General features: G+C 37.4%; 1 protein-coding gene across 4 annotated transcripts in view; it reads right to left on the reverse strand.

Annotated features, from left to right (window-relative positions):
• Positions 1-26,044, reverse strand: part of LOC122888372 (prolyl 4-hydroxylase subunit alpha-2-like) — a 33,304-nt gene that overhangs the window by 4,907 nt on the left and 2,353 nt on the right. For 3 of the 4 annotated variants that reach the window (XM_044222753.1, XM_044222752.1, XM_044222749.1), the window contains exons 2-12: positions 20,459-20,564; positions 19,276-19,372; positions 17,514-17,665; positions 15,168-15,305; positions 12,256-12,495; positions 10,190-10,386; positions 9,863-10,039; positions 8,014-8,084; positions 7,434-7,533; positions 6,324-6,377; positions 21-80 (exon numbers count right to left, since the gene is read on the reverse strand). In XM_044222753.1, coding sequence (XP_044078688.1) covers positions 21-80; positions 6,324-6,377; positions 7,434-7,533; positions 8,014-8,084; positions 9,863-10,039; positions 10,190-10,386; positions 12,256-12,495; positions 15,168-15,305; positions 17,514-17,665; positions 19,276-19,372; positions 20,459-20,546 — 1,374 coding nt within the window. In that variant the 5' untranslated portion in view covers positions 20,547-20,564. The remainder of the gene's footprint in view (positions 1-20; positions 81-6,323; positions 6,378-7,433; positions 7,534-8,013; positions 8,085-9,862; positions 10,040-10,189; positions 10,387-12,255; positions 12,496-15,167; positions 15,306-17,513; positions 17,666-19,275; positions 19,373-20,458; positions 20,565-26,044) is intronic. The other variant, XM_044222751.1, reaches the window with a different exon arrangement.

A 26,044-nucleotide genomic window follows, 5' to 3' on the forward strand; every position in this document is an offset into this window, starting at 1 on the left:
ACTCGCACACAAGTACTTACGTAGTTTAGGAAGGTTGCAAGTCTATTTCCATCGACCTTGAGGTTGCTGTCAAAAGGGCGCTGCAACAGATGTTTAGAACGTTTAACCCAAAAAGACTCGCACTAGGAGCCCGCCACAAAAGAGCACTAACTACACTCACATCAAATAAAATCTACACTATTATCTGTCAGAAACATTACTGAATCACAACTGAATTACATTTTTCATCTAAGTAAAAAAATAGCTTAAAATGATACACTTAAAAGCACATAATGCACATAAACATGGAGCACTTTCATTTGTACTAAAGAAGATGCATTAATCATAACGTCAGTTATTTCTTTAAGGGGTATCCACAGAGGAAAATGACCATTAATCATCTTCATTATTTTGTACATTCTTAACCTCGGGTGAGTGATATAGTAACAAAAGAAGATTTTTTTTTCAATTACCCTTTGTATTATATATAATAAATCATTCTACAGCAAAACAGCTGCACAATTGCGCATACAGTAGTGTATATAGCTATTGAATATATGAAATTCATAGATGGTTGCCAGATATAACACACAGAGGGAACATAGATCAGATATCCAAACAGTAAGGGACATTTAAGTATAGTTGAGGAAGAGGAGCGTGATTGATGGGCAGTCTGTTTGAAACAAAGTTTAATATCACTTTTGGTTTTTGATTGCGATTTTTGACATTTTGGACTAAACTGGTTTGTAACTGGATTTGGGATGGCAGCACAGGGAGTGGATGAGGATGATGATATGGATTTTGAAGACTAGACCTCAGTTCCTTGTGGAAGAGGATGCAGTAAAGGAAGAGTAAGGTAAGGTATATCTTCTGGTAGTCAGAGGGGCCTAGATGAAAGTAACCGGGTTGTTTGAAGGAATTCATGATAAAACTTTAATTCACGAAGGAAGATGAGCATGTGAGTATGAGTCTGGTAGCGTTGACTATGAAGCTGGAGAAGAAGTTGTGAGATGTGGAAATGGCCAAAGCACTTTGAGATAGAAGTTTGTTTGTGAAGTGCAAAACTGAAGAACAGAGAAACAAAGCTTTGCATATTGAGAGAATCTGCAAGAAAACAGTGAGGGAAAAAATAGTGACTCTGGAAGTGATTACAGGTATACCTGTTGATGAGGATCTGGAAAAACTAAAATGGAGTATTCAAGAGGAAAGGTGTGGAGAATAAGGAGATTGTTATACACAATAAATGGTGAGAGAGTAGAAAGTCTGTCAGTGTTTCTGGAATTTCAGGACTCTGTACTTCAGGGAAAAAAATGAGTTTTCTAGTCTGGCCTTATATTCCACCTCCTCTTCGCTGTTACAAATGCCAGAGGTATGGACTAGCTATAGTCTGTAATGTTGTAACTGTGGAGGTCAGCACAGTAACATATGGAGGTTGTGAAGTCAAGTAAAGGGCAGTGGAGATCCGAGATCTACAACTGAAAACAGTAAATAACATAATGAGGGTGCAAGGACAAAGACAGAGAGCAAATTCATATAGCACAGAGTGTGGATAAAATTATTTTGTTCATTTATGTGCTGCGGAGATTTTAATGCACATAGTACATTATGGGGTGACTGCCATTGAGATGCCTAATCCAAGCAAACATTTTCCTTTTAGCCATGTGAGGTTAGGTGGCCGAGAGGAGTTGCCGACACACATTCTTACTAAAACACGCACGGAGATATAGGCTGTTCAAAGTAACTGAAACAGTTTATTAAGCTATAAACTCCAGTTGACTTTTCCGAAAGAAAATAAAACAAGATCAAAAGCAGGATTCAAGATATTGCATGACATGCGATGCGGTCTGAAAACTGTAGCTCTCCACCATCTAACCCACCCACAGACGTTTCAATAACCTACTTAAAAGCTACCTATTGGCACCCAGGTGACACAGAATCAGGAGGAGCAGCATCATATACATCACACACAGTATCAGGTAATTATCAGGTGAGTGACCAATCTCAATCTCCTTTGGACTACACAATCAAAAGTAAAAAGGTTATCATATTTCATATCAATACTTCATAAGTCAAAATATCATAAATTAACTAAAAATATCACTCTTACAGATTTTCTTATCTAAATCCAAAAGTTCTTAATATGGCTCCAACAACCATGATGAGAATGTAATTGTAATTGAAGAACTGAGAGATAAAACATGTTGTATGCCTAAAAGTTAAAGTGGCACAAGAATTAATATTAGGAATTTTACAGAATCAGCAATCGATTTTACTTTAGTGTCAGAAGTCTTAGCAGGAAATTGTTCTTGGGAGACCACGGTCCTACTCTAATTGAAGTAGGACTAAGATTATGATGCAAGAGGACTAGATGGATGGTCTTAGATGGACAGAGCGGATTGGGAGACATTTAAGAGAATTAGTGATCAGGAAATGCAAAGAGTTGATGTTACTCAAGATGTAAAAGAGTTATATGATTGTGTTTGTGAAGAAATTTTAGGTGCTGCAAGACAGTCAATTCATGTCATACTACCTTTCATACAAGAAATGCAGCTCAAAGTGCTTTACAATAAAGAAAATAGACTTTGCTTCACATGAAAATAGGCATAGAATGAACATAAAAACAGGGATAGAATGTCATAATGGAAAATAAAACCCACTTGATGATAATAATAAAAATAAAATAAAAATAAAGATGAAAATAGAATATATAGAATGCACAACATAAAATGGAAAATAAAACCCACCAAATGATAATAAAAACACATTTAAAAAATAGAATACATAGAATGCATAAAATCACGTAAAATACAGCATTTTAAAAGAAGTGCAGCAGTGCGAAGTAATGTGCGAAAAGAGTTTCCGGACTGTATCAGGAAAGTCAGAGCTAGTTAAAGGCTAAATTGAAGAGATTTAAGTTGTTAAGTTTTTAGCTTTCTTTTTTAAAAAATTAGCGAGCTGGCTTCCCTGATATTCCCTGAATTAGTGAGCTGGCTTCCCTTATACCGTATTATTATCATCATCATCATCCGGTAAACCCACTTGGTACTTCACACCTATTTTATTTTATACTTATACCCACTTGGTACTTAATTTATTTTCTGACCTGTATTATAGTGTATTATATTTTTTGCTAGTACTTCTATTCCTGTGTGCACTGACGTAAAGGCGAGCTGCTGCAACAAAAGAGTTTCCCCTTGTTGATCAATAAAGTATTTCTGATTCTGATATCTGTTGGTAGTGTGTTCCTTAGCTTTGGGGCATAACTGACAAAGGCTGCATCCCCAATTTTTGTTCAGCTGTTGTTGGGAACCTCCAATAAACCAGCAGCAGATGATCGCTGTGTTAGTCTTAGCCCATTAAGGGCTTTGTATATGAGGAAGATCTTAAAATAGATTCTAAATGTTACAGGAAGCCAGTGCAGAGCAGCTAAAACTGGACTAATGTGCTCTCTCCTCTTGGTTCTGGTTAATAGCTGAGCTACAGAGTTTTGAATGAGCTGATGTCTCTTAGTGTTTTTTTCGGGAGAAAAAAAAAGTGCATTACAGTAATCGAGTCGGCTTGAAATAAAGGTATGAATCAGTTTTTCAACATCTTTTTGATTTATAAATTGTTGTACTTTAGCTATGTTTCTAAGGTGGAAAAGAATGTTTTCATCACCTTGTTAATGTGGGATTTGAAGCTTAGATCCGAATCTAAGATAACACCAAGAATTGTAACCTCAGATTTAATCCAGGGAGTTAATTTCCCCATATTATTAAACAGCATTTCTCTTTTTGTTTTAGCGCTGACTAGTAGGATTTCAGTTTTGTTCTTTACTTAACTTTAAGAAATTATTGCTCATCCATTTATTTATTGCAAAAAGACAGGTAGTAATGGAGTTCATAGCTGCAGCATCATTTGGTTCAGCAGAGATGTACAGTTGCGTGTCATCCGCATAACTATGGAAACATACATTGTGTTCTCTAATGATGTCACCAAGTGGCAGCATGCATAGTGAGAATAGTAATGTACCAAAGGCAGCTCCCTTGTGCAACCCCAAAACAAATGTTATGTTTCTCAGACACATGATCTCCAAGACAGAAGACAGTCAGAAAGACCAACCAACTTTTCAAGACGATTAAGATGTCCTGGTCAATCGTATCAAACGCTGCGCTTAGATCTAAGAGGACAAGAATTGAGACCTTTTTTTTTTTTTTTTTTTTTTTTTTTAAATCAGAATTTAGTCTGAGGTCGCTGATTATTTTAGTAAGAGCAGTTTCAGTGCTGTGGTATGTTCTTAAGCCTGATTGAAATTCCTGCAGGATATTATTTTCTTAAGGAAAGGAGTTTATTTGCACAGAAACTATCTTTTCAAGTATCTTACTAATGAATGCCAGCCTGTAGCTGAGCTGGTCAGTGCATTACCATCTAGGTTGGGTTTCTCTAGTGAAGGTTTTACAACAGCTGTTTTGAAAGCATCTGGGAAGATGCCCGTTTGAAGAGATGTATTTCTGATCTTCAGGACATGACTTGAAACACTATTGAACACCCGCTTAAAAATGCTGTAGGTAAAGGGTCAATACATGAGGTGGAGGAGTTACACTCTGACGGTCTTGCAAAGCTCAGTTAATCTATTACAGGTGAATTTTCCCATGGTTACATCTTTTTTTACAGGGTTTTCTGAGGAAATCTGTGTTTACTACAGCAGCAATACTGGCTCTAATTAAAGTAATTTTGTTACTGAAGAACAATGTAAGTTCTTCAATAATTTGATGCGGAGAACAGCGGACGGCTTGGGGGCAATGTTGAGTAGCTGGTCAATAGTGGAGAATAATATTGAAGAGTTTCCAGCATTTTCTGTAATAATCTTGGAAAAGTAATCCTTTCTTGCCATACATATTGCTTTGTTACAGGCAGTCATGGCTTCTATGTGTATATATTACAGTGAATTGTGAGCCTAGTTTTCCTCCATTTTTGTTCAGCTGCTCGACAGATTCTCTTAATCTCATTAGCACTGTTATGGTTTAACCATGGGGAGATTTTGTCAGTCTTCTGTCAGTCAACCTCTTTTTAACCTTTAGTGGAGCAGCAGTATTTAAAGCAGATGACAAGGTGTTGTTGACATTTTTAACCATGTCATTTAAAATCAGTCATAGCTATATGACTCAAATTCTCTCATAATATTAGAGAACTTTGCATCACCCTTGCCATCTAGGAACCTCTTTTGAACCAAAAGTTCCCTTTTAGTCTTTGTTAAGATTAGGTTGGCATAAAAATAAAAACTACAAATCACACAGTAATGGTTAGAAATCCAAAAGTCGCTAAAAGTCGCCAGATGATGTCACAGCACACGCTGACTGCCTGCGCACAGTGTAGGAGGAGAGGAAGAGAGACGCAGTTCGCAGAAGAGCCGCAGCATGCTGGGAATGAATTACAGTATAATATATATTTGAATATTTTTCTCGCCTTTTCCCTGATGGTCTGAATAAGTTGCTAAATTTGTCGCTAGTCAAGTTTGTTTAAGTCAAGTTTGACATTAGGGACTTCGCTCGGCATGTCGCAGATGACTACAGAGCCTGCTAGCTTTAAAGTGTAGTATGGATTTGTTTCTTAGTTAATGTCCAGGCAGGAAAATCTTCACAGTGCAGATCAGACTGAAAGACTGTCTCCCTCCCCTACTCACAAGTTCTCTTTCCATAAATATGTGAATCACAAAAATCTAATTGTCCCACAATTGTATTCCCACACTGTCGTGTGCGCAGGCCACCAAAATGTTCTAATATTATAAGGTATCTTGTTCAAATTAATGCATCATTACTGGCAGCTCTGCAGATTACCTATTACCGTAATGGCAACATTCATAGAGTGTTGCCATTCATGTCTGTCTAATCTCCTTAAGCCTTATATTCCATCCCGTGCTCTTCGCTCTCAGAATACAGGCCTCCTGCCTGTTCCCAGAGTTAAAAAGAAGGGCCTTTTGCTATCATGCCCTCTTCCTCTGGAATAACTTCCCTGTTGACATTAGACTGTCTGACTCTTTTGAGTCCTTTAAATCCAAACTAAAAACTCATCTTTTTGCCATAACTTTCAGTTGGTTGCTTATTCTTTCTTTTTCTTTTTTCCCCCGCTGTTAGGGTTTTTTTTTTGGTGAATTTTTCCTTATCCTATCTAAAGGATAGAGGATTGTATGCTGTACACATGGAAAAGCCCCTTGAGGCAAATTTGTGATATTGGGCTATATAAATATTGACATGACTATGTCAAGTCAAGTTTAAAATTTAATTATCTTAACTATCCTTAATTATCTTACATTTTCACACACACATTTACTCACACACACACTTTCACCCACAAAGTGAACTCACCCTCGAGAAGTCATAATGTGGCTCGTACTGTCCTCCAACTCCATAGTTAGCAACCTGGTCAGCCATGGACAAAGGTGATTTTTATAAAGAAAATAATATGATTAAAAATTAATTGGCAAATTGGCAAAAATGCATGTACATGAATCTTTAATAGTGTGAATATTGTTTATATTATTTAGAGGTAATGAATAGGCTGTCCTCTTAGCACTACAGTCTGTCATTTTGACAACTTGTGCAAATAAACTCAAACTTAAAACTACAAAGGTGTGTAGTCAGGAAATATCCAAATTGGACAAAATAATTAGTTGATACAGACTTTTTTTTTTTTTTTTTTTTTAAATCTGGTTCATTGTCATAGTTTCTGTAATTTAACCTGTGATGTACAGTGGGTGTTACATTGAGAATAATTGTTGTATACCTTGGTACAATTCACAACTCAGCTATGGAAATAGGGACTACTACTTTGGTAGAAAGTAGTACCAGTGAAAACTGTTTACAATGAGGTCTGTGGATTATCATAAGTGGCATTGTGACATTGTTTCTGGAAGGAAACACTGCTGTTGAGGATTTCAAATGTAATTTTTCAATGCTTTGAACACCATAAACAAAATTCTATTCACCTCCATTGTATTTGGGGAGGGGCGAGAAATCTCAGAGGCGTGAGTAGGAAAATATGTTTTTTGTTTTTCCTCATGCTCTTATTGAAGATCTTACTGAAAGGTCTGAATGTGGAAAAAACTGCAAAACTGTTTTAACTTTTTAATCCAGCAGGAGTGTAACTAGATCATGCTAGATCATTTTAATCCCTTTAAAAGGCTTGCTTCTGATATTATGTAATCCTGTGTATTATTGTGTGATGTTTGTCGTGTTCATTTTGACCCATTTTCATGTCTTTTTGTCTGCTGTTGTACTTATTTAGCTCTATTTACATATTTTGTGCTACTGTTTTGGAGACACATTGTTCTTAGAAATGCTACATATCACTTTCATTATTATTAGCGTGAATTTTATTATCTTTAATAAAAACATAAGAATGGATATCAAATTTCTGCGTAATATGTGACATGATTTTAATTAATAAATGTAATTGTGTAGTATGTATTATATTACCTGTAGTAACTCTGCAGTGTCTACTGTAAGGCCTGTGATGTCTTGTATTCTCTGATTGACTCTTTCAATGACAGGGTCATCCTCTCCTTCCAACCATGCACTGAAAAAACAAAAACGTGTACACATGCATACACACACTTTAACACTGAATGGATATGCGACTTCTTTAAATTTCTGATTTGACTTCCTCTGCCGGGTAACATGATGTCATAAAATAGTGTCCCATTTCTCATATTCATATTCATATATATATATATATATATATATTTTTTTTTTTAAAGAACTAGATATGTTTAAGCACACCTGAAAATTGTCACATTTTCTGCTCCAGGAACCGAAATTTCACTTCATTTAACAGTGAGCAGGGTATCCTTGTAGAAAGGGCAGCAAGAGTGAAGAGATAATTGGGTAAAAAGGCAAAGCTCCAGAATCCCTCAGAATAATTACAAAAACGCAATACAATAAGTGGTTGGAGTACCTTGGTTTCCACTGCAAATTGAATTAATAATAAATATTAAAAACTGATAATAATGAGCATTAACTATGTATTAATGACTGAAATCCACAAGAGTTGAGTTACCTTTTTGATACTCTGTAGTTGGCTGTAGTCAGGACGCCTGTTTTGGGGTCACGGACAGTAGCTCTGGCAAGCTTAAAAAACAAAAACAACACACAGTAATAAAATAAGTGTTTGTCATCATAAACATTACACATCACAGTTTGTCCACTCTTTCCATTTTTTTGTATGTATGGTATATCTATGTTGTGCCACAAAAGTCATTTAATTTAATCTCACCCATTAATCTTATACTAGAAATATTATATACTGAATATCTATTTCTTATTCTATTTGCAGATTCAGAGGATATTTTTTTAGAAGCACGACTTCAATTCATTCAGAATGTAATTGGTTTGTACAATTTATTTTGAATGTGTCTTTAATAGAAAGAAACTGCACTTTATCAGCACCAGTGCCTGATATGATAAGCTCGTGGGCATGTTCTTCTCAGTATTCTTATTTAGCTTTTGAATAACTAAATATTTTGTTGTTTGGAGAGTTATGATGTTCTAGTTCTCAGCCCTTGACGAGAATGTTAGCAGGCACAATGCTGTGATTAAATGTTGATTACAAGTGTTAAAACACAGTAAATATTCAAAAGTGCAGTTTGTTAGAGAAATGTGCTAAAAAAACAACAACATACATTTTGCATACTTACAGACAAATCCAGCTGACAGGACAAATCCATATTTTGAGCATTGTTTGAAATTTTAGAGTCCGGCCTACAACTACAGTAGAGCAGGCAGGATTTGAAGCGAGATGCACTGGCTTGGCTTTGTTCAAGGTAAACATGCCTGGTTAAAAAAAAAATTGGCACTTTTCCTGGCCTATTTATAAAGGTGAAGATACATTTTGAAGCAAGTCACCTTGCATTGCGCTCTTTCTTTTAGTGTTCACATATGATAGGAGTAACATCTTCAGCAATTATTATCCAAATCCTTTCACACACATGAAACCTAGAATGGAGCACTAAAGGTGAAATTGTCACAACAATGTGTGGTGAAAAGAGAAAAGAAAGCACTACTTTGTAACTGTTGTTACACTTGTTGTGGGTAGGCTATGTTTGCCGCAGTACTACTGATGACACTTTATCTGTCAGAGTTTCGCTGTAAAAACAATGCCATCCATAAGAGAAGTATAGTATCGATATTGATAAACTTTACAGTTACAGTACTATCATTATCTCTAAAAAGTCATTACTCTAATTTTGTGCAGTGCAGAAATTTGATATATTAGCACAAACATCCAGACTCCCTGCTCATTGTTCTTGGGTACTCTAACAGAGCAAACCTCAGCGATGAACATTCCCCCACACTGTGGAGACCAATCAACTGGCTGAGGACCTGAATGTGTTTTACTGCAGGTTTGATAAGCCATCATTCACACCTCTCACCCGCTATGACTCAGACATCAAACAACCAACTACACTCCCTGTCACCCGTACTCAGGATCTGTGAAGGCGGCGTGTCACCCTCCTCTTCGAAAGTCTGTGCTTTCGGTCAGACTGTCCTACATCCTGTATATAGACATGTATACATGCATATACTGTACATATCCATGCACTCCATGTATATCCTAGCAATATTTATTCTTTGCACTATCTGTATTGTTTACAACTTACAGAAACACTTGACTTTTATATAGACATTTTCTTATATTTAGTTGGTCATTGGTGCTATTATTGCGAACATAATAGTTCTGTCTATTCTTAATCTTTATTTGTTCAGCTTTGTTGTCCTTGTTCTTAGCAGTTATGTCTATTTCTGTGTTAGTACACTGAGAGCAATGAAAAACAGTCAAATTACTTGTATGTTTACACATACTTGGCCAATAAAGATGATTCTGATTTATTTTTTGCTTCTTGTCTCACCCTGGGTTTAGCCAGCTCCTTAATCTTCTCAATCTCCTCATCTGACAGGATGTCCAGGTAGCGTACGATATGGGGGCTGTCCCACTCATCCTCCTCTTTCATGGGCTTCAGCAGGAGACGAGGATTCTTCTTACCATCCTGGTAGCGACAGAACAAACGGCTACGCCTCACTTCGTTCTGGTAAAATATACAGGATAAACAGGAAATAATAAACCTTTTGTCTCACTTCAGATATGTACAAAAAGTATTTTGCCTGCTTCTCTGCTACAGGTCTTCACATTGCATCCTAAATTTCAACATGTCTTTATTTTTCTCTTCATCTCTCACCATTTGGAGCCCCTCTCCTCTGCAGAGGGACTCATAGGCCTCTCTCTCTGGGAGATGGTCTTTAGGTCTGCTGTAGGTTCCCAGCTGGATGGGCTCCTCAGAGGCAGGCTGGTAGGCCTGGTTCAGCTCATTGAGCTGCTTGAACAGTAACCGCTCAAAATAACGGAGGTTTCCCCCTGCTCTCTGGTGGCTGGAGTCTGTCAGTACAAGAAAAATGTTGTTAGTGGCTCAAATCTCAACTGAGAAGTGGAATAACCTGTAGAGCTACTGCATTAAATGTTTGTTAAACTGCCTCATTTAAAAATGTTTTGTCCCTTTGATGTCTGATGACAACATATGTGCAAATAAGTTAATACTCCTAGTCAACACAAATTAATAAAAAAATAGAAAATATATTGCTCTGTGAATCTTGATGTCTCTTACCTATCTAGCTTTAGTTTTTCTAAGCTTTACTCATTTATTTACTTTAACCAAGTACTGTACAGTATGGTTTAATTCAAGACAAATCAATTTACTAGAATGGAAGATGCATAATTAGTCTTTTACTTTTGATACTTCGAGTACATTTTGTTGCTACTACTTCAGTACTTTCATTTGAGCAATATTTTATGCAGGCTTGTATTATATGTATGTATTGTATTTCTGGTGTGGCATTGCTACATTTACTTAAGTAAATGATCTGAATACTTCTTCCTTAGTGTCTCCCTCATGTCCTTCGGTTAGTGTTTGAGGTACTGAAGCAGTGGCATAGTGGATAGTAGAAAGAGCACACCCCCTTGTGGAGTATTGAGGAAATACACTGAATCGTCAGTGAGCAGAGGCATTACAGCAACATAGTGTGCCTCCTGGTCAGTTTTATGTAGGCTGCCTCGTGTACCAAAATTACAGGAACATACACAGTAAACAAAGTGCATCCCAAGTATTTATTTAGTTAAGGTTCTTTTTGCAGGAAGAAAATGTGCAGTTCAACAGTTTGTTGGAGGTAATTTAAACTCCGTACCAGGGATTCAGACCTGTCAGGCGGGGACACAATGTGCTCTTTTCCAACAGTGCTGTAGTACACTGATTTAGTTACACAAAGTCAGTCCTGGCAGATGCCCAGTATGACGACAGTTCCCTACTAATGGAGATCTACGAGAGAAAACCATCAAGAACTTTGACTGACGGATTTAACTTGATATAACAATATTTATATGGGTGATAAGACAGTGACAGAAGATTTTTTCTTCCATTTGATCTTCCTTGCATTATCTAGCCTTGCTGTTTGCTATGTACTGTACTGTCCTATTAATGTGTCACGTCTGACTCTGACTGTATGTTATTTGTTGCAAATTTTTTGACTGTTACTTTTGTTGCTCTTTTAAACAAATGCAATGTCCTGTATCTGTTAGTGACTTTTAACATTTACCCGTGAAAGCAGAATAAAAGTGATCACTGGCTTTGCTCTCTGCTCTTCCTTTTTCCTGCATTTCCAGTTAGATTTTATTTGGGCTATACCTTGCTTCTTGCTTTTCTATAGCCTTTACTGTTTCAGTTTTCTTTTCTTTTTTTTTACGTGTGCATGAGCTGTTATATGTGAATTTTCAACGTTCATTGTGTTACTTTTGTCGCACTAGATGGCGCAAAGTACATCTACGTCTGCTACATCTGCTCTACCTCAATTAATTTCACTTGACATGTAAACAAGCATACCACAGCTCTAAAAAGATGGCCTGCAGCTGTCATCACAGTGCTTGATGCAGAGACTAAAATAACAGTTACAAACCACGGGCCCTTACTTTGGATAGACTACACCCTGCTACCCTGGCAAGCACAGAGCAATACTGCAGTGAGAGAGGTTCAACAGTGCTGTTTAAATACATGTCAAAAGTGCTATTTTAGATTTCTCAAATTGAGACCATGAACCCATTCACCCATCATTTATGGTTGCAAGAAAGACAAATAATGATGCTGACTCAGGCTGAGATAAATGAATGAGAGATTATGTGTAATGTGTATTATTGTGCACACTAAATTGAGCTTATTATATATCTTTTGTCTGTACACTTGCGTATGCTGCACCTTACCAATAGCCACTAGCCGGCGTGTCAGCTCAATGGCTCGAGGTAGGTCTCCCATTTGGTAAACAGAGTAGCTGAGGTAGTCCAAAATGTCCGCCTTGGAAACCACAGCTTCCTCCCCAGCATCCAGCTGCTTCAAGGACTGCTGCATCCACAGCACAGCATGGTAATAGTCCGCATCATTATAAGCTGTCTTTCCCATGTCGAAGCAATCGTCCACTGTCAGTAGGGCACTGGAGTGCATACCTGCGGCAGGATTCATTACATTTAATTACTGTACCATACTGTACTGTGATTTTACTTACCAAAAATCACGTTATTTTAATGACATATTTATCACATTTTATTCATCATTGATGGATCATGTTTGAAGACCGGAAATAGGTTTGTTTTTTACTTTAGTGAAACCTACCTGGGTTTGGAATAAGGGGTTAGGATTTGGGTGGTATGTGTAAACACAGCTCATCCATTTTACTTAAAGTGGTAATTTTTCCCTTTCCTTTATTGTGTTATATATCTTTTTTGTGCATGTAATAGGTTTGCAAAGTGAAAAAGCCCAAAGTCCACTTCAAAGGGAGTTACCCTCTCCCACAGAAAACACTGCTCCTGAACTGCCTGAAAACAGCTTGATTCTAGTCCAGCCTTTACTTCCGTAATGTATCTACATCACTTCGTAACATGCGCCATAACGCACGAATTGAGCAATTTCCACAAGTACACCTAAATATGAAATTAAAATAACATCAGATACCCTCCAGGCAGTCAGTGGACATAAAGTTGTTACTATGATGTAGACACAGTGCAGACAGTTAAAATGTTACCTATGAAAGATAAATTAGTTACAAATTAATAACTTACCACTCTGAAACTCTTGCTCCAGTCTAGGTTGTGAAGCTGGTTCTTGTTGTTGGAACATGTACGGCTGAACCGAAGCCATAGTTACCGGCTGAAGCGGCTTTGTTTTGGATCACACTAACTTGCTCATCAGGACCCGCCCTACTCTGCTTCTGATTGGCTAGTAGTCCTTACCTAGGTACTGCACCTGTGCAACTCCCAACAAAGATTGAATAGAAGTGAGGTGCCTCACTCAGTAACTAAAACGGAGCGTTCAAGACACAGGGTGAAAAGAGGCGCTGCAACAAGGTGCAATATGAGCAAAAATATGGTGTTTTTTGAAAATTAAACCATGTAAACCTATTTTGGTACAACCACAAAATAAAATTATGAACCTGAAAATGACCATAATATGACCACTTTAAAACTCCTAACAATATTTTAATGTATTTTTTTTTCAATTAGTTTATTATTCCTATTGACTTTGGATTATTAATAACTATATAACATTGCTATCTGCAGTAGAGCCCAACCAATAGAGGATTTTTTAGGCCAATACTGAGATTGATATTTGAGAGTTTTAAAAAAATCTGATAATGTTATATTGCACAGAATTTGTTTTTGTTTTTGTTTTTACATAAACACATAACCTAAACAACAACTTTTGATAAGAATCTCTTTAATTTAGTTATTAATGTACTTATTAAATAATTGTGACTAAGATATGTACTGAGCAGGATATTTTACAGTTTTTACCAACATACAGTATATGCTAAAACCAACATATCTGTGATAAGATAACATCAGCTGATATATTGGCCTGATCAATTTTTCTTTCTTTGTCTGCAGACACACCCACCAACTTCCTATTTTTGTCACTTATTTGTGATATTTTTAGTCTGTCCACTTTGTAGTTACTGTTTTTTTAGGATACACCTTTTTATTCTTGTTATTTAAAGCTTCATTTTATATATAATTTGGATGTTCATAATATACTTAGTATTTTAGTTATCTAAGGTTACTTCTGTATGCATATGTTCATTTACTTTCTTTTGCTGCTGTGACACTTACATTTCCCTGCATGGGAACACTAAAGTTTGTCTTAAGTCTAACAAAGTGAGGCTAATTATGGTACTTTTGTGCTTTAGTGCCCACCTGCTTCAGCTTTTTAAGTTTCTGTAGAATCATCCAAAATGTGAAAATGTGAATCTATTTCCACCCTAGTAGACATTTGATTTGTCACTTTTTGGACATTTATCCATTATATATTGGTTTGAAGTTGTTTGTTGGTGGGCAGGTTGAGACATGCAGAGTCTGTCATCTAGGGTTATTGGATCCTAGCTCAGCAAGAAAAGCAGTCAACTGGGACACATACACACATACAAAAACAGGCTTGTGTCTTATTACCTGAAAACAGACACATACCTGCAGAAGTATACACCTCTACATACCAAACGGTTGTATCCAAACGGTGTCTAGATGCCACTAAAATGGGACTGCAAACCTAGCAACTATGCCTCAAGTGCATCTCAAGTGACCATTTATGATCGGTTATGATTTTAAATGCAATATGTGCACAATTTGAAGATGTCGGACTTAGGAAACTCTTAGTAGTAGTATAAAACAAGACCATGGTGCAGACAGCAGTGCAGCTAGGTGTACGTCCTTAATCTGTGTAGGGCTGTATTACCAAATAAAGCTGAACTTGAGGTCGAGGAATTCAACATGTATCTGTGAATGATGAATCTATGATTAAGTCATTAGTTTCCTAACCACATACAAGTTTATCCAGAATCCAATCATGGCCCAGAACCAAAGTAATAACTATAAAATAACCTTAAACTAACAAGCCCTAACTCTTGAAGAATTGAGGACTGGTCAACATGACCTAATTTCACAAAAATGTACTCTGTCAGGAGGTCCAAAACTCAAATTGCTTATCACAAGGAGAGTAATATAAACACAAACAAAGACACCATTTATTTCATTATGGGTGGATTCAGTTTGCCTTCCTCTCTTTCTTTTATAAATAACCCTCTTATATTCATGTTCTCTCAAATGATCACTGCACACTGCTTGGTTACCTGGCAGCTTTCCTCTGGAGAAGGCCTCAGAATCCAGTTGGTACGTGTCCTGAAGACGCATCAAGGCCTTGGCTGCACCCGTCTCGTCCTCTTCATCTGGGAAGTACTGTCTGTGTGTGGACATGTTGGAAATGAACCCTGGAGAGAAAGTAAGAAAAGAAAAAAAAGCTGGGTTGGAAATGTCTGGATGTTTATGAGAATGAAAAAACAAACAAATTGTAGTTCAATTAATGACTCACAAAATTAATCCAAGGATGACACCCAGCACGTTAATGTTCAACTTTGCAATAACTTAGCAACCTAAAGCTAAAACTATTTACAGTATAGTAAAGTCTTGGAGCTAAATACGAATCACTCAAATTTTCATAATTCTAAATACTCAAAAGGTCAGTTTTCTACTTTGTATCACTCACTGATACAAAACAACAGTGATTCAATGGACAGCCAGTTAAATCTTCTGTTACCTCGAGGCCACGTTAAATATAGTGCATGCACACAAAGGGGTCTTGGAAGGTGTGTCTGTACTTCATGAAAACAAACATGATAGGATAAAACTGCCAATGACCCCTTTGCTTCTAACAGGCTCTTGACTTTGTAGGACGGTGTAGGACAATTGAGAATGACTTCCGGATGGGAGCCGAAACATCTTGATTCTGTAAACAGTGTCCAGATGACTACGACTGAAACCTTTTCTACGATCTTGACTTTGTAGTTCTCCTCTTTCTTTTCCTCCTCTCTGTCTCGCGCACCCTGTCTCCGTATGTGTTTTCAGCAAAAATGAGTCATGAAAACAATGGTACAGTGGCTACTGCCAATATCTTTGATGTATTCAGGCTTCTAACCCACGGTCAGCACAAACCTTCCTGCCACAGCAGTTCCGGACCTTCTGTTCTGAGTGACCAATATTATCCTTCTCATACCGCCTATACCAATCAGTCAAATTTAGTTCAGTGTCTTGGATGTGGCCAATGATGAGTACTAACATTCCCCAATGTATTGTGGAAGTGTTATGTCTGGTCCTCCATATTCCTCTTATTTCATCACTACATATCACATATCACCATCTGCTGCTCAGTAAAGTCTGAGAATTTATAAAAGAAACTCCCAAGGGCAGATGTGACATTTTGATGACATATTTTCGATGAATTGTACGTGCTCTGTGGTATTCAGCGGAGGCACCTTTAATCTAGATAAATGAACATATACCGTAAGTCGTGTAAGATTGGCCAAGGTCCTAATTCCATCTGTCTTTCTTTCACAGTGTCAATTTTTCTTTTAACTTGCTTTATTGACATGATGTGAATACATCAGTCTTGCAATAAAAAGCATAAAAAGTAAAATATGGATATGTGGATAAAGGACAACAAAATCAATGTTCTTTACAACACTAACTGTTAATGTAAAGTACAAACATTAAACTAAATCAAAATACTGTATGTCTACTTCTATCTACTTATGTTTATAAGGTTTACATCCAGCCTCTCTGTATGAAACACAAGTCATGCTCATTCTATCTGTCTCACACAGACGTGGACCTAAGCCAAAACACGCACAGACTTTCAAGTCCAAACACACACACACACACTCACACACACAAAGGGAGAACATGGCCAAAATATGATGAGAGGTGATGAGGAACAGCTGTAGCTAAAAACATGACAGCCTCTGTTCTCACTCTGTTCATTTGGGAAGCAGAGTATTTGAGCAGAGCAGTTTGGCAGAATTTTCCACTCTGCAGTCAAAGCTGTAATCACTCTGCTCACATCCGCTCTGGATTTTATATTTGACGCTCGCCACTTGCTCCCTGCTCATGATGAGAGAAGCCCCACAGAAAAAGTGGTGAATGCTGCCCTTCAGATGCAATTTTACTGTGGAAAGCATGGAAATGTAAAGGCCAGAATGAGGGCTAACAGATGTAGTTTTGGCCAAGGCAGCATAAATTGATGCAAAGATGTTTCTGATCTGGTTGAAATTGTTTCAACTTGAGTAAAATTTCCAGTAATGTCCAGATGTATCACTAATTACTGCAGAGAGATGGGAGAAAATGGAACTAGTCTGGATGAAAGTAAGTTTCTTGGTACGCTTTGGTCTGAGCTGTTATACACAGGCGGGCACAGATACACACACATAGTCTTGCTTGTTATTGCAACAAATGTCTGTCAGGCAACAGACCCGTAGCTGCATGTGGCTAAAAAACACAGACTCATAGATACTCCAGGAATCAAATTTACACAAATCAACCATACGTGTTATAACTAATCACACAGAGAACATCAATGCTCCAAGCAAAGCAAAATCTTATCCAGCTCCACTCGTCCTTTCTTCTCTCTTTCTTCCGTTCCTTACCATCAGAGGGGTTCTGAAGCACCAGGCTCTCCAGTTCAGACCACTCTGTGTTTAGTCTCTTCATCAGTTTGTAGGCGTTTACTGGGTGGGCCAAGTAGCCCTCTGGGTCAGAGGTGGACATTCTGGTCAGATCATCAAGTTTGTTGGCCCAGCTAAGAGACAGACAGACAAAATGTTGTTAATACTCTAAAAGCTCCTGTTATACAGATTCCTAGATAGCATCATATTAATCTTACATACTGACTTTGGTGCTACTAACCACACCACTATGTCACTTTGCTTGAGACAGTACTGCATTATTAGTTTAAGTACAACACTGGTTGTGAGTACTGTTTGCCTTGTAATTTAGAGTTTAATTGCTCTTGTATAGTTTCTAGTTTTATCTCTGTTCTTTATATATATATATATATATATATATATATATATATATATATATATGTCATTGTGCTGCTGCAACCCCTGGATCTCTGGGGATCAATAAAGGCTTATCTTATCTTATACACATACATTACAAAGACATTGTACTCATTCTACATATTACTTCACATTGACTTAACCTGCAAAAGTGAAAGCAGAACTTCTGCTCTTTTTTTAGTCACATGGAAAAGTCTAAGGAAAATGTGTTGACAAAAAAGAGACTTCTGTTTTGTTACACTTTGTAAACCATGTACTGTACAAAATGAATAAAAATGTTACAGCTCTGGACATGGCAAGGTAGAAACACTGAGCAGGGCTTCCACAGTTCTAACCACTAAATGGTTAAAGGGCTGTTGATATTAACACATCTCTTTGTTGATTGTTAATGCAACAGATATAAATGTTTTCTTAATTGTGTTAGTGCTGTAGACGATACGCCTTAAGGAGGGATATTTTTCAGGATTATTACCATGGTATCTCTGTTTTACTACATAACACAAATGAAGCATAATATGGAGTGCGAAGCAGTGAGAAGCTGGTTTCAAACTGACAACATCAGAATCACAAGACACACACCCCAGCCTGTCAGATCCACAGAGACACTAACAAGTTATCATCATGGTCAGTGGTGGAAGAAGTACTCAGTTCCTGTACTTAAGTAAAAGTAAAAATACTGCATCACTAGTACAAGTCCTGCATTCGGAATCCGGAAGTAAAAGTATGGAAGTATTATCAGCACTATTCTTTAAGTATCAAAAGTTAAAAGTAAAAGTAACTAATATATTTTCATATATTAATGGGAGAGAAAAGAAGAAAAAAGTTCTGCTACACGCATTTATATTGTTTTTTTCTGACTTTAATCTTTACTTTTTGGGGAAATAATGGATACTTTTACCTCTTTGGGCCTCAAAAAGTTATTTAAATGAAACCATCTGAGAAGTTTAGAGGGGAAATCACTCTCAGGTGGAACTGCTAACAACTCATAATCAACTGAAACGTGACAAGGAGCCCCAACTAGACACTTCATTTTTTATAAAGGTTCACAAGCCAAAAAGGTTGGAAACTACTGGTTTAATCTTTAACAGTGTATTGCTATATATATTATATGTGTTATATATATGTTTTATGTAAAATCTTAATCTGAAAAGTAACTAGTAATTTTAACGGTCAGATGTAGTGGAGTAAAAAGTACATAATTTCCCCCTGAGTGAAGTAGAAGTATAAAGTAGCATAAAATGGAAATACTCAAGTACAATTACCTCAAAATTGTACTCAAGTACAATACTTGAATAAAGGTACTTAGTTCACAGTTGGGTTATTATTGAGTCACAGGGTTTGAATGTACCTTTTGACAGCAGCAAGCTTGGACTCTTCTGCTTTTATGTATTCCCTCAGAGACTGGACCAACTCTTTTTCTGTGTAGATCAGGTCTGTCATTTGGCCTGCAGAGAGATACAGATAGACACTGTAGATTAGTGAGGTGTCACTGAAGATAAAATCAGCATCACTTTTATTACTAAAAAGTTGTCACCTTTTAATTTCCTTTAAAAAGTATCATAAAACTACAGAGTCCCTGCATTCCTCCGTATGAATTCAGGTTATGTGCATCTTTAGTATTTCCAAGACAAATCTACCTATTTCTAATTTAAGACTCCATCAAGCAATATTTTCTAACATTTAACCAAAAAACTTGCTGTAATGTGAAAGAGTTGTTCGTCGTGACAACTTTTACAACTTTGACCTCTGTTGTGCTTTGCTTTAAAGGCCTATAAAATGTATTTCTGGTAACACTGTTTGCCTCAGACTTACACTGAGGTAAAAATTAAATCGTCAGCCACAAACTGTGTGGCTTTGATTGTATAGAATTACTCAGCAAACTACAGTGGGGCATTCATCCGTGAGCCTTTGAGGGGGCAGTTGGGGTGTAGCATGCATTGAGAACAATTCCATGGAAACGCTCAGCAATAATTAATTCACAGGGGTCGCCAGGGAAGAGGAATAAAGGAAACACTTTCATTGTTTTTGCATGCAACCAGCATGACTGACCAGCCAAGTGCAGTAAATCAATGTGATTGCATTGAGATCTTAATTTCACCTGCAAAAATCATGCTGAATATATTTCAGCACTGTGCACAAAACTAAACCTTTTTTTTCTCTTTTCTTTTTTTTTTTAATACATATTTGATTTAAGGAATCAGTGGACCACAATTATTTCTCTTAAAAGCTATTCAGGGTGCCTCAAAATAAACTCAGACTTTACTGGCCTCCTAGCCACTTCCTCCATCTAAAACCTTTTTTAAAGCAAAGGAAAGACATGCATTCCTGAGCTCAAAACTCTCTTCTTTTCTACATGTGGCTCTCTGCTGATGCTCCTATTCAGGGCAATTTCCACAGAGTGTCACACCAAAACAAGCTTCAGTTTCCCAATTATGAATATTAAATAGCCTAGTTAAAAAGGTACCCTGTGGAGTACATTTTAATCTAACAAATATAATAAGGGAAATGTTCACAATGCTCTTTAAACGTACTTATGGAAGTGAAGATCTCTGCCTGTGTTGTCCAGCAGCAGCAGCAGCAGAGCAGAGCCCAGAGGATGTAAGACAGGAACTTCCTCATTCTGTCTCTTTCAATAACCTGCAGGGACAAACATAATCACATCATGTCACAATAGAGTTACACAATCGAAGCTAATTTTAATGTTGCAAAATACTCCTATGTAGCGAAACAGTTGGTTATTCTTTATAAGATTATTGAACAAATTGTACTAGACTGTATTGTTTCTGTATAAATCTATGGATAAAGTTTTACACACAGTCCTATTCTTCTCAAACACAATTCGACACAAGCTGTGAAAAAGTCCAGCTGTTCCACTATTTAATAATCCGTCCATCCATAATTGGCACTGTGCTTTGCTTTCATATTGTCTACTTAAAACTGACAAACAGTATTTCAATCACACATTGTCCTTCTTATTCTTAAGCCACAATAATAATGAACTTGCAGTTTGCATTACCCTGAGTCAACAGTTCATGCAATGATGCTGTGTTTCCGCACTGAATTAGATGATGGTCTAACAATATTCAAAGTTTCCAGTATGTTTCCTAGAAATGAGTCACTAATCCCTGCTGCGAGGCAGGCTGTCATAATAGCCTCTAGGCCCAGTTCTCAAGAAAGAACAAGGAAGGACAATGTGGAAAAAGAATAGTGTTTTTTGTAATAAAACACTGTTTCAGCAAAATATATAGAGTCTATCTGTAATTTTCACCTGGCAGACACAGCCATATGAATAAAATGTATATTATAAAATGACAAAAGTACAATGTCCAAACATCTGGTGTGTGAAAGGTCAGTAGAAGTTCATTTTCCTTTTCTTTGTTCTACTCTGGAGTTCAACATGGCCACTAGATGCCTGATGAAAAATGTTTATGACTAATGCCATGACGAAATTAAGTTCAGTGTCCTTTGTAATAGAATTATAAAGCAGAGTTTGCATTGCAGAAACTCACAAGTAACTCGCATTGAAAATGGTAACCTCAAATCAAGCACTCGTTATATCCTTCACATGCTGAAGGATATTTCTGGCCACCTGAAAAATGTAAGAATGTAAGTCAGCTACTGCAGAGCCAACAACAGAGCTGAAGTTGAAAAAGCAGGACTAAACAATGATGCATGACCTTGCAGAGACTCTCTGCTCACAGTCCAGCACTGAGACCAGGTTTGTTTGTGATATTATGTGAAAAGGGACACTGTTCCACTTTCTCCTCTTGGATTTTGTCTAATTCTGCTTCACCACATCTCAGCGATGATTGTTTACTGTTGCCTGTGTAAAACATGCACAAACATCCATACTTCCAAATATAAGCACTCACACACACACACACACACACTTCTGTCTGCACCACCATCTAATAAAAGGCTCAAAGAGACAGACGTTCTAAAGTAGAAAATTGCCAGCTTAATTGTTAGTGTAGTAAAAACTTGGTGAATCTGCTCCAGGTGAAAAAGAAATAATTTCACTTACATGACACCTGCTGCCAAAATACAAGTCGACTTTTTACTGTTGCCAAAATAAACCATGACAAAGTTAATGCATTAAGCAGAAAGAGAGTTTGAGCCTTAGAGACACCAACATCACGTCCAAGAGGAATTAAGCCATCAACACCTGAATCATATTTCCAGGACAAAATGTCAGTTTACACACTTCAAGGAAAAACTGTTGAACAACAACACATCTGTCTGCCAATGGCATAATCAATGTTCAGTAGATCCTTTGTAAAACTAACATGGTGGAAGGTGGAATTTGGCTTATTTGTGATAAATGTATCCTTTTAATGAGGCAAACATCAAGACAACCACGCCATATGGCACTAACCAACAGTAGGTATTATTGGCGAAGGGCTTTGAAATGGCTTTAACACGCACAGCAAGTCACTGAATTCTAATTTCACATGTTCCCATGTGTTTCAGCCTTGTAAGAAAACTGTGGTAAATGAACTGATAGTAGAGTCCTGAGCTAAAATTGTGTTTTTTATAGTTGTCTGATAAATCTTAAGATGGAACAGAAAAAGGCAGAGAACTTACGTTTTCTTTAAGCCAGTTTTAACATTTACAATTATAGTTATTTTGCTGGAATGTACCACATTGGGTGTCGGTGTATTGGTCAGTGCCTGTATAGCCAGAATAGGACTGGACCAAAATTCAAAGAGCACCACATATTTGGTGTTACTTTTTGGCTTAGGAGTAAAAGCAGTTCATCAGTTTTCTCAGCACAGAAAAGTCATTCTGTCTCATCCATGATGTAGGAGAGCTGCAGAGCTGTCCTAACTTGTTGGGAGTTGCAAGCAGTTGGGGAACGATAGGACAAACATGCTTACATACTCCACAGATGTGGAAATAAAGAACGCTACATTTTTATTTTCAATCCTTCTCGAACATAATGAATGGATTTAAGCTTCTTTTGACTGATTGTGTCAGGGATACTCCTTGTATATACAAAACTATGCATGCTTGTCGAAATCCTTGCATATTACACTGAATTTAACACAACAGCTACAAAATGGAACAAGCTTCAATACTAGTGTTTTAAGTGTTACTTACTCTTACTCTTCTACCCCTTGCTGACACTGACTGTAAAGCTTCATAAATAATGTATTCTTTGTAGTACTAATTTAGCTTCCAGTGGGTTACCTAGGAGGGAGGTTGGTTTACTTAAGAAGTACCAGCCCAAGGACCAAAGGACCAAATCCCTCTCCTTGTAATTTACAGCCTGTGCGATTACCCAGCCCAAACACAGTCTTGCCTGTTGTTGCAGGCTGTAACATCCATGTCACATTCCATTACAACCCCACGTTCCAGAGTCGTGACCCTCACCTAGCATTTCTGGCAAATGTAGGGAACAGCACTGAGGACAAGACAGAATATGACATGACAAGATCATGAGAGGACAGGACCAGACAGCTGTGTTTTCAACACTGCAGACCGGTGTTCTATGTATTAAATAAAGCTGAAAGGCAACAAGAATCTATCTACCCTTTCCTCAAAATAAAACAATCAGAATCAGAAATACTTTATTGAAAAGTATTATTATAGTAGTATTTCTGTAAAAGCAGTTTATCAGTTTATTCAATGGGGGATCAGCACAAATGTTCAAAAATTGAAACAACACAACCTTGTTGGACAGTACCTCAGGTCTCTCCATTGTCCAATCCTGGGTGCATAAAATGAACATCCATGACAACAACCGTTGACAAATCTGGATCAAGATTTAATTCGGTACTAGCCAAAATGTACTTATTGCACCTGATCAAGTTGATTATGCTTTCAAAGCGTTTCAACTTGCAGGTTTTTTTATCTGCAGCGAACACTTTCTTCAACATCAATGTGTGTCATTTGTTGTGTTTCACATTGCTTATTTTTGTTTGCCAGCATCGCAGGAAGGAACCAAAATCTCACAAGCTAAAGTTCTTGCTATGAGATATTAACCTGTAAAACATTTCTGAGCCTGGTAGCTATAAGCTGAATCAGTCAGCTAAATACGGGTCTTCTGGTCTGGTTTTCAAGTCTTCTTGTTTGCAACTTGACAGACATTTTTAAGTGACTGTAAAAATTTGTGGCGTTCCTTCGTTAGTTTACAAGTGAGTACTAGTGTTATCCTCTGCTGTAGCAAATTTTGCCTGGCTTGAATGATGACAACTGACCAAAAGGAACTCTATTGAACTATTGGGTTCAAGTTTCTCCAGACTTTTGCTGTTTTACATGGAGGTGTGGCTTCATGACAGAGATAAGAAACCCAAGTAACACCCTCTGGCAAAGCAGTCAGGATCTAAGGTCTGCAATGGGGCAGGGGTTTGTTAGGAGCAAACGTTTACTCAGACAGTAGTTGGCTTGTTCTTCTTTTCTGCTGAACCTCATTTCACGACAAATCCACAGAGAAAAACCTGGCCGGTCTGAGCAACAGCTGTCTTGGGTCACACAAGTGCCAATTGGGGGAGGTATTAAATCTCTTTTTCAGTTTTGAGGGAAAGCAGATTAAAACATATGTCAAGTTGATGAAATCTACTTATGAAAACTGATTAACGATAAAAATGACCTCTCTCATCCGTTTTTCCAGACAGTTTGAAAAATATAATTTTATAAGAAACGCAAACAAGAGCAATGCCAAAAAGTAAAAAGCAAAAAGCACTTATTGTAAAATAATATAATAATGAGAAAAAGATTGAACTGCAGTCTGGCAATTGAGCGGGGGACAAACCTCAGTGCAAAATTCAACAGAAGCAAACAACCAACATGTTGACAAAAATTAAAATCCTTGTACACCTCAAGTGGTCTCCAGAGCAAAATATGGGCCTATTTAACTCACAGAGGTCATGAAGCCAGACTTTCAAACTGAAACACCCTGCTTGGTGGCTCTTCTCTTGCTTGCAGAGGTATCGTGGCAGTTTTTCTACATTACATTTTGGCAGCAAAGACCAAATTCCAGTATTTTGATAAAGCTAGTCAGGAATAAGAAATGTTAATAAAGAATTGGAGTTGCAGGCCTCATAAGATAGACAAGATACTTGCCAACTCTTTCCACACTGTGAACCTGTAAGTGGTGTACTGAGATAAACAACGAATGGTTGATGCTAAACAGGTATTTTTCTGACTGATGTTAATCAGTAAGCCGGACTGGCATGTACCCCCCACACACAGGCATAGACAACATACGGAAAATCTTAACACGTGTGCAGAGTGATACACGCATGTTAAATAACACATACAGTATGTGCATGTACACACAGTATACACAGGATGTGAACGTGCTCAGACCATCCCTGCCTGTCCGACTCAGGGAGATTTAACTCTCTCCACGCGCAAAGAAAACTATTTCAGATTCAAACTTGAAACTTGCCATTGCTGCTGCTCTCTGCACTTCAGTTTCCTCAGTTAGACTATACTCAACTTAAATTAAGATAACTCTGTTACAGATAATGTGATATTCAAGATCTTTGCCCTTGCTGACAGGATTGTGAAATTTTGATTAATCATTTGATAAGACAACAGATGTCCTGAATGTTTGGTCTCTGCTTAGTCAGTAGTGACCACCAGATTCACTCTCAACACAGTCCACTCGCTGTTTATGCACAGAGTCGAACTAAGTGCACAAAAATTTGCTTTGACTTTCACTTCCACTAAACAATCACATGAGGGGTGATTAATAAACATCATTTCAAGTTTTGAAGCAGTTTCGCAACTTCATATAGCCAGCCAAGAACTAGAAATACTACTTACATTGGCAGTTTAGTCTCTCCTTGCTCTGAGACAACAGAAGTGAGCATTTCTGATGTAGTTTAGCCAGACAACATCCAGCTTTGGCTGCTTTTGAGTTTGAATGCACTTATTGTAATTCGCTTTGGACAAACGTGTCTGCCAAATGAATGTAATCTCATGTAATTTAGACAATATCAGGGAGGAGAGTGCAGGAAAGTATGGCAAAACGTTAAGAGGTTTTCCAACTCCAAGATTTGTGCTGACCATATGTGGCTGACATCAAGGCAAATTTGTTTCAGATGCAAGGAGAACTGAAAAAAATAATATCTGCAGCCATATTGCAACTAAAAATAGGCTAGATTTAT

Source organism: Siniperca chuatsi, linkage group LG14 (assembly GCF_020085105.1).
Source record: "Siniperca chuatsi isolate FFG_IHB_CAS linkage group LG14, ASM2008510v1, whole genome shotgun sequence".
Classification (NCBI taxonomy): Eukaryota; Metazoa; Chordata; class Actinopteri; order Centrarchiformes; family Sinipercidae; genus Siniperca; species Siniperca chuatsi.